Raw genomic sequence first — 9,358 nt, 5'->3', positions numbered from 1 at the left:
TATAATTGGTTACATTCATCAATATAGGCCAATAGGCTACTCTCTCAGCTGGTTAGGAACGTTCCATGACCTCTGCTCTGATGAAATCTTTGTCCAACTCTTGACCCATGCGAACGTGTTATTGTACCTTTAAACTTGGCTTCCTGTGGCGTTACTTATGGCGGTGAGACACGACTTCTCGGCCGTCGGAGATGTCTCCTCCGTCTTAACGTCCATAGAAAGACTGGGAAAAGTTATCCAATAAGTAGGCTACATGAGCGTCTGCAAGTGGGCGTGTTTCTCTATTGATTCAACAGTCTCCGCTCTTGTGTGAAGTCGAGGGCGCGAACGCACTTTTCTGGTGAGAAGGGAACGCAGAAGTCTAACTGACGCGCAGTCTATCTTCAGCTCTTGCTGTCTAAAATCGCTTCATTGTGGAGAGGGCTTCGAAACATCTTTGGGACACTATCACCATGGACGCATTTCAAGTACTATCGTTATATTTGTTACTCCTCTTCATTTGGAATATACCATGTTTTCAGTCAGCTGCCATCATTTCCCCCTCTATGCCAAGGAGAAACAAGGGAGTCAAGATACTTCATGATGGACAAAGGTCAACCACATTTCTCAAAGAGATCTTCGCATCTTCCCCTATGTTAAGCCGTCACCGAGAAGACTTTAATAAGGACGCAATTGTGCCCCACGATTACATGCTCTCCATATACAGAACGTATTCGGCTGCAGAGAGACTCGGACTAAACGCAAGTTTTTTCCGCTCCTCAAAGTCTGCAAACACCATAACAAGTTTTGTGGACAGAGGAACAGGTTGGTCTCATCTAAAATGACTTAGCTATGTAGTCTACTACCGTTGCATACGACCAAGTAACAATCTTGCTACGTTTGTTCTAGATTTGCACACATCGCTGCAGCCATGGTATGCATTTTTTTTTATCTAAAAAAAACCCACCCCCTTTCACAATAGCATAAACTATTAATTTTACAATGGCTGTCTTATTGAAAGAAATGCTGGAGTTGCAAGTTGAAATGTGGAAAAATGATGTGCCTGTTCTACTCTTGACCCATAAAGAGTGCCATAAAATAAAATAACCACATCAAAATAGAGTGTGCTGGCCAATCTAAATATGTAGAAGTTTGAATTGTAAAAGATACTATTAATGAATGCATAAAACGATATATCACAAGCTAAAGTGCAATTATCTTGTCAGCCTCAAAGTTGCACTGGAACGTTATCACCGTTTATGAGGGACGCATTGCGTTTTGTTGTCGCATTCAGTTCACTTTGAGCCCTTGGGACACATTTTAAAGAGCCATAGGCGTACGTCAGTTTTGCAAAGTAAAAAGTTATATTATACTTACATTGACCCCCAGGTAAGACGACAATAAAACACTAATTGAGGCCCTATCTAAATGAAGGTAGTAAATCATTCTCTATTGGTCCCCGCGTGCACCAAACCCATCCTGCTCAAACCTTGCCTTGTCGTCCGACTAGACTATCTCAAAACAGAGCCAATTGTGATAATCATAGAAAAAGTTATATTTCCAAAGAACTTGTGCATTCTTTTACAAATTGGTGTAGGACTATGTGAATCAGTGAACACGTCAAACAGGAAATTACAGTTGGCTTGCATCAAGATAGGAATGAACAGTTTGTGTTACAGATCATCATGCAATCTGTATGGCCAACTCTGCAGTTAATAAACGGATATATTAGAATGGGTTAGGGTTGGCTACAGGTGATTAGGGACAGTTAACTGTGTAACAAGGTGATTTGACGGATTTGATTAGACAGACAAAGGAAGATAAACACCAACAAACCGAACACATGTACGTCTGCTTTATCTTTAGAGGAGAAATGCAATCAGTTAACGTCATTGTTGCCATTATTTCCCATCTGTAACATAAAGATGATTTGGTGAAAAAGCCTCACTTTCCCCCTGATTTTGATTTGATGTGTCACTGGCTCTGACCCTTCTCTGGACTCTCTGAGGGTTGCTTAGCATCGAACCGCTGATTGGAGTATTTGAACTCGTGATCTAATTGAGTGTTCATGTCATAACATATCAAACACTGTCTATTCTCCCATAATGACCCAGCTCAGCCAATGGCACATCACCAAAAACGAAGGAAAAAAATGTAAGAGCACGTCCTTCGCTATGTAGTGGTTAGTATTTTACTGTGTACCTACCTCCCTGTGCGACCGCCACTTTAATTACTGACAATATTTTTTCTTCCGTTCTCTTAGCACATTGGTGGTTTCTGCTAAGATTCTACCAGGCCCTCGAGTGTTGAGTTGTATTGTTTAATAGGTTACAACATAATGTTTTTTTGCACTTTAAAAAGTCCGAAAAGTAATATTCATGCGACGGCGTCCGTGCGTAATATATGCATTTTGCGCTTTTTCAGCTATTACGCACAGCTCTTTTTGGAAACACTTGTACGATAGACGACACTTTTGTATAAAACTGACATGTTTTATATTGTGTAGCCTTTCCCCTCTGCAGGTAAAATAAAACAAATTTATGCAAAACAGATTAGGAGACGTCTCTATGTTCGTTATGGTCGCAAGGTCAGACAAGAATAAACCAAATGTGTAAAAAATTACTTATGGCACTTGAAGTAACTCATTAAAACGCAGATGGTGCTCGCTGGCCTCGGAAGCCACAGCACTAGAAATCTCTCTCTCTCTCTCTCTCTCTCTCTCTCTCAAATTATATATATATATATATATATATATATATATATCACTCCTCTCCTCTTCGGTCTCTTTCTCAACCTTCAGAAAGTTGTAGCCTAATACATAAAATAAAGCGTAACATCAATGTTATATGTTGTCCACAAACTCAGATAATACAACAATAGGCCTAACATAAATGGATGACGCCGTATCGTTCATATTTTGGTCAGATAAATATGTAAATTACATATTATTTTAATTTGTCGAGTCTTATCTCCAAATCAACAAACTGTAATGTCTTTAAAAGTTATTTTAAACAGATTCCCGCTGTAACTTAAAGTCAGCATAATCAGGCCAAGCACTTTTGAACCGGGAGTGTTGTCGTTGGCAAGAGGAGATTAAATATAAGCGGGTAAGTATTTTAATGAGGAAGAGGGGAATTCAGAACTGTTAATTATTTGGTGACCTTGTATACGATTTGTTTGAGGTCTTATAAAAAAACTTAATGTAGACCATACGTGCAAAGTTACTGAAACAAACACAAGGTTTCACTCTACTTTTACTATTAAACTCTGCAGGGTTCACAGAGGGGGGAAAGTTCTGGCAACCATGTTCAAATATCTATTTAGAATAAAATATTATTTTGATATATGGCATCTATATTGGAGTAATAGATTAATAGCCTACACACAGGGCGCAATTGTTTAGGCCTAGAACAGGCTACCAAGAGTTGTTGTTTTTATTAAATAAAATGTTTTTAGTGCATTTAATTTGATGGACAAATGATAAATGGAATCACATTTGGTTGATATTTCAGAACACCACAGATTGATTTGTTTTATGTAGGCTGAGTATATATATTCCTGTTATCGTGAATTGCTAAAGATAATCGCATTTAGTTTGGGGAAATAATTTGTTCATGGTAGCCTTTTTACTTCAGCCTATTTGAGTATTTACCCTATTATGCCTAAGTATATTTATATTTGACTGATGAAAGATGAGGAAAATCAAAAGTTTTGTGTTAAAAAAAAACTATGATGTATTTTATGAAATCTTGAGTTTTAGATATACAAATAAAACACTGCATACCGCCGGTATACCCTTCACAGAAGAAATGAACAATAGTCTAACTTATATGACTCGTTGGGATCAAATATGTGTGGCCTTGGCCTCGTGGGTCTCGAGCAGGGAATAATGTATTAATTCTGTATTGTTCAGTTGAGTGTACAATAGCCTATGTCGCCTTTGGTCGGTTGAGTCTGGCAGAATCCCCTTCCGTCATGTCACTAGGCCCCTCGTTTCCTTGCTTCACAACTTTGATAATCGTTTCAGAAATTATTTTTCCAAAGCAAAGAATAATGAATAAACTTGTTTGATAAAATATTCACTAATTTAATCAGGCTCTTCGTTTAGTGGTGATAGGCCTACATTGAAAAAGAAAAGTATTCTCAGAAGGGATTCATTTGGGGTGTTATTAGAAAACAATAACCTAATATAATTAACATTTCAAATGATTGATAAGATTCAATTGACAATTCAATTGAAGTTTGCTTCTGAATTTCACATTTCTCTCCCAATAATAATTAAATGACACAGGCTATATTTCGATTCTGTTCTAATAATAAAAAGTGACAACATTTAAAGTACAGGGCAAAAGTATAGGAATATAGGCTACTGAACGGTATTTTGCACATCGAAAATGTATAAAATCCAAAAGGAGAGAGAGAGAGAGAGAGAGAGAGAGAGAGAAATATGTAATTGCCTGCTGTTGTATTGTGATCATAGGCTTAGCCTACAATATTCAGGCTACTGTCTCAACAATTATATCTGAGTTTCATGGAAATAAAGTTGATTCAAACAGGTGACACCTCATCATATTAGGCATAATGGGCTAATCTAAATAATTGATTATTATGGTAGTTGTTTTGATAAGTTTGCACCTGTTGATTATTGATGTTAAGAGTGAAGATGGTTTATTGTACAGTACCAAAATGAAAATCACCCTTTCTGCTCAGAAATTATATCAAATAGCCTATGATGTTAACTATGATACCTTTTTTAAAATCTAATTTGATGACGTGTCAGTCGTAGTTTGTCTCAGCTCGACATTGGAGTGGGCACAGAAAAACAAGAGAGAAGGCCAGTGGATCTGGCCTCTTTGTGAGAATGTGAACCCTCCTCCTCCCTCCCTCTCCTGAACACTGTACACCCTAAGTGAATCTGACTGCAATTATTTCTTTTTATCTTGCAGACGATCTCTTGCACTCTCCTTTGCGAAGACAAAAGTATCTGTTTGATGTCTCAACCCTTTCAGACAAAGAGGAGTTGGTTGGAGCTGAATTAAGGATATTTAGAAAAGTGCCCGGGGATTTGCAAACGTCCCCGACAGGTCTCTATGACATTCAATTACTCTCCTGTCGATCAGAACGGCTACTGGATTCCAGATCCCTTGATCCTCTCGATTCCCGAAAACCAGGATGGGAGGTTTTGGACGTGTGGGAAATGTTTAAAAACCGGCATCACTCTGCCCAGGGGAGCCAGCTTTGTCTCCAGCTCAAGGGTACTGTTGGTAAATCAGAAATGGAAATCGATTTAAAACAGATGGGATTTGACAGAACCGGTCGAAACCAGCAAGAGAAGGCCATCTTGGTGGTTTACACCAGGTCCAAGAAAAGGGAGAACCTGTTCAACGAAATGAAAGAGAAGATCAAGTCGCGCGGATCGGGGAGCAGGTCGGAGGAGGAGAGGGGCCTGCGGTTCAAAGCCAGGCGCCGACGGAGGACTGCATTGAACAATCGGCATGGGAAAAGACATGGCAAAAAGTCAAAATCTAGATGCAGTAAAAAGGCTCTGCACGTTAATTTCAAAGAGCTAGGGTGGGATGACTGGATCATTGCGCCATTGGATTACGAAGCGTACCACTGCGAGGGCGTGTGCGACTTCCCTTTGAGGTCGCATTTAGAGCCAACTAACCATGCCATCATTCAAACTCTCATGAATTCAATGGACCCCAATAGCACACCTCCTAGCTGTTGTGTTCCCACTAAACTAAGTCCCATCAGCATTCTTTACATAGACTCGGGCAATAACGTTGTGTACAAACAGTACGAGGACATGGTGGTAGAGCAGTGTGGCTGCAGGTAGCGTCCTTTTCTTCTGCGACACTTGAACGTATTTAAACCCCGTAAAAACAAAGATAAGTCAGTCGGCCCAGGTCAGGATATGAAAGCTGTGGCATATCTTAAGCATATAGACCCATGCGTTCTTGCCATATCATGGTGCGCCTAAACTTCACTCAAAAGGGTTCCACGAGAGACATTATTTGCAGTGTGGGCCTATGCAAGCATATTTGTGTTGGTCACATTTAAACTCAGTACAATCTCACATAGCCTTATCTGTCCAATTGTTGTGTTAAACTAATACATACTCCTAGTCTACATTGCCGTCCATATGATGTGTTTCTCAATTGCATAGTCTATTGTTTCGCGAAGCCCCGACATGGATAGACAGTTCGTTATAAACCATTAGTCCGCAGGAGAGGACAGGCTATCGACAGGCTAGTGATTTGTTCTTTTCTGAGCAGACTTGGAATTGTTGGTCTTCCATCAGTGAATTACGTCCGAAATGGGCACAGTGGAATGCACCTGTCCAAACTAGGCCGCAGTCACGGGATAGCCCTTGTGCATTGTTGCAGCTCCCTGCAGCGGTCTTGCAAAGAGGACTCATTTGTAGCGGGTGTTTCCAGGCTCACTGCCAGCATCCAGCTGAAACTATCGAGCTCTTCTGATGCGTTATCAATCGGCCCTAGCCCCCCCCCCCACCCCCTCTCTCCAATGTCTCTCTCTCAAATATATTTCTCTCTCTCTCTCTCTCTCTCTCTCTCTCTCTCTCTCTCTCTCTGTCTCTCTGTCTCTCTGTCTCTCTCTCTCCCTCCCTTTCTCTCTCCAAAAGGTGAATGTAATCTACCAAACACACAATGGGCTCTGAGGAAAAGAGATAACGCAGGTATGCCTACAAGAGATGTGTCTGTGCGCCCTGTTTCAACCGAATGGAGTGCGCGCTCGAGTCACCACAGCCGGCGGGAAACGAATGCAAGACTTTAGTTACCAGACGATTCTAAACATGGGCTCTATGGACATAGGCATTCATATTGTGCCTGTCATTTTACAGCTCACTGTATCTCGATGACTTGCTGAAGGCACACTGAAAGGCAGTTGGACCCGGTTGCGCACAGGAGCACGTGGGGACACCAGAGGCCAGGATAAATAATCAAGACAAACATTTGCTTCTCCAACGCATCTTACAAAAGGCACTTCCACAACTGACTGCGGCAATGTCATGTAGTCAGGAGGAACGCCTTTTTCGTGATAAATCGACTGACTAGAAAAGACTCGCAAACGAGATATTTAAATGCACATTAGCTTTGAATGCACTGCTGTTCGTTATTTGAGCTGTAAATATGTGTATAGTTAAAACTTTACAAGTGCAACGAATGAAGAAATGACTAAATGCATTTCTTTGTACATGTACATACTTTAAATGCACTCAAATCGTTATAATATCTATTCTATAATAATTTTATTAATTGTGATGTACAGAGTTTCATGATAATCATATATTTCTTACATTGATAAGAGTAATTTAAGCTGTATAAAAACTGTTGAGGGTGGAAATACCATTATTGATGTCTACCTCATAATTACCTAGGTTCTGAGTTCTGAGGTGCATTCAACTGTGTTCAATTCTTTTTAAATGATATATGAAATTATACATTTATATAGGCCAATATATATAATATATATATATATATATATATATATATATATATATATATATATATATATATATATATATATATATATATATATATATATATATATATATATATATATATTATAGGATATTATTCCACACTATTACTGTACTAATAAAGTAAAGAAAAAACATCCAACACTCTTGTTCTTCGGATGACTTAACTCCCCCTTTCTGTGAGCTGATCCTTTGTGACAGAGAGAAAACATCGTTTTTAAGTGATTTATAACTCTGCTTGTTTCCAATGAAGTTACAGATATGAACCACACTAATTACAGTACCTAACGTTACTGTAAGTTTAATGCTAACTCAAGTGGTCTACATGGATTTGATTTGAATAATGGGAAAAACTCACACTTCAATCGGCCCTTTGTGCATTTTTTCATGTTGACCAAAATAAGAAGTGAGAAGAATGTCTCCTTTGATGATTGGATTATATTAACTATGGGGAAAAAAGCATTTGTTTTACACTTTCTTTCAAAGCCTGTATATAAGCAAAGATGCTATTTGTTTGTATAGTGTTCTGTTGCTCAACAATATCTATGCATATTTCAATAATATCAGTCTTATTGGATCACAATGAATCCATGATGTATTTCCAAATTTTAACCATTAAATGTGCTTGAATGACAAAACTAGCTTTTAGCAAAGCATGGTGTTTTTTTTCTAGTAGGGGATGTGCTGCTGGTTACAGCACCGAAACGCCCGACTTTGAGAGTTGTAGTTGTTTTCAAACTTATGCAGTAGAACTCTTTGGTGGTGACAATGGAGTTCAGCTTCCTTTAAACGTTTATGCAATGCAAACAAATCATTCATCTTTATCGGTAGGAGTTGATATACAGTGCCTTCGGAAAGTATTCAGACCCGTTGACTTTTTCCACATTTTATTACTCTACAGCCTTATTCTAAAATTGATAAAATGGTTGTTTCCCCTCATCAATCTACACACAATACCCCATAATTACACAGCAAAAACGGGTTTTTAGAAATGTTGCTAATTTATAAAAAATAAAATATCACATTTGCATAAGTATTCAGACCCTTTACTCAGTACTTTGTTGAAGCATCTTTGGCAGCGATTACAGCATCGAGTCTTCTTGGGTGTGACGCTATAAGCTTGGCACACCCGTATTTGGGGAGTTTCTCCCATTCTTCTCTGCAGATCCTCCCAAGCTCTGTCAGGTTGGATGGGGAGCGTTGCTGCACAGCTATTTTCAGGTTTCTCCAGAGATGTTCGATCGGGTTCAAGTCCGGGCTCTGGCTGTTCCACTCAAGGACATTCAGAGACTTGTCCCGAAGCCACTCCAGCACTGTTTTACCTGTGTATTTTGGGTCGTTGTCCTGTTTTAAGATTAACCTTCACCCCAGTCTGAGGTCCTGATTGCTCTGGAGCAGGTTTTCATCAAGGATCTCTCTCTGTACTTTTCTCTGTTCATCTTTGCCTCGATCCTGACTTGTCTCCCAGTCCCTGCCACTGAAAAACATCCCCACAGCATGATACTGCCACCACCATGCTTCACCGTGGGGATAGGTCCAGGTTTACTCCAGACGTGATGCTTGGCCTTCTGGTTTCATCAGACCAGAGAATCTTGTTTGTCATGGCCTGAGAGTCCTTTAGGTGCCTCCAAGTGTGCTGTCATGTGCATTTTACTGAAGAGTGGCTGCCGTCTGGCCACTCTACCATAAAGGCATGATTGGTGGAGTGCTGCAGAGATGCTTGTCCTTTTACATTGTTCTCCCATCTCCACAGAGGAACTCTAGAGCTCTGTCTGAGTGACCGACCATCAGGTTCTTGGTTACCTCCCTGAAAAAAGGCCCTTCTGCCCTGTTTGCTCAGTTTGGCCGGGTGGGCAGCACTAGGAAGAGTCTTGG

At 39.8% G+C, this 9,358-nt stretch overlaps 1 protein-coding gene across 1 annotated transcript; it reads left to right on the top strand.

Moving 5' to 3' along the window:
• Window positions 1–286: 286 nt before the first annotated feature.
• LOC110518755 (growth/differentiation factor 6-A) lies at window positions 287–7,480 on the top strand. The gene is made up of 2 exons (XM_036973888.1): window positions 287–804; window positions 4,926–7,480. The coding sequence occupies exons 1-2, from the start codon at window positions 453–455 to the stop codon at window positions 5,816–5,818; spliced, it is 1,245 nt and encodes a 414-aa protein (XP_036829783.1). The 5' UTR covers window positions 287–452; the 3' UTR covers window positions 5,819–7,480.
• The last annotated feature ends 1,878 nt before the right edge of the window (window positions 7,481–9,358 follow it).

The sequence above is a fragment of the Oncorhynchus mykiss genome, chromosome 3, assembly GCF_013265735.2.
Source record: "Oncorhynchus mykiss isolate Arlee chromosome 3, USDA_OmykA_1.1, whole genome shotgun sequence".
NCBI classification, from domain to species: domain Eukaryota; kingdom Metazoa; phylum Chordata; class Actinopteri; order Salmoniformes; family Salmonidae; genus Oncorhynchus; species Oncorhynchus mykiss.
This window is presented reverse-complemented; position numbering and strand designations above follow the sequence as displayed.

Bases quoted from the DNA above. Each gene is read 5' to 3' on its own strand.
- LOC110518755 (XM_036973888.1), top strand. From the start codon at position 453: ATGGACGCATTTCAAGTACTATCGTTATATTTGTTACTCCTCTTCATT. The intron at 805-4,925 runs GTTGGTCTCATC...TTTATCTTGCAG, and splicing joins TTTTGTGGACAGAGGAACAG to ACGATCTCTTGCACTCTCCT.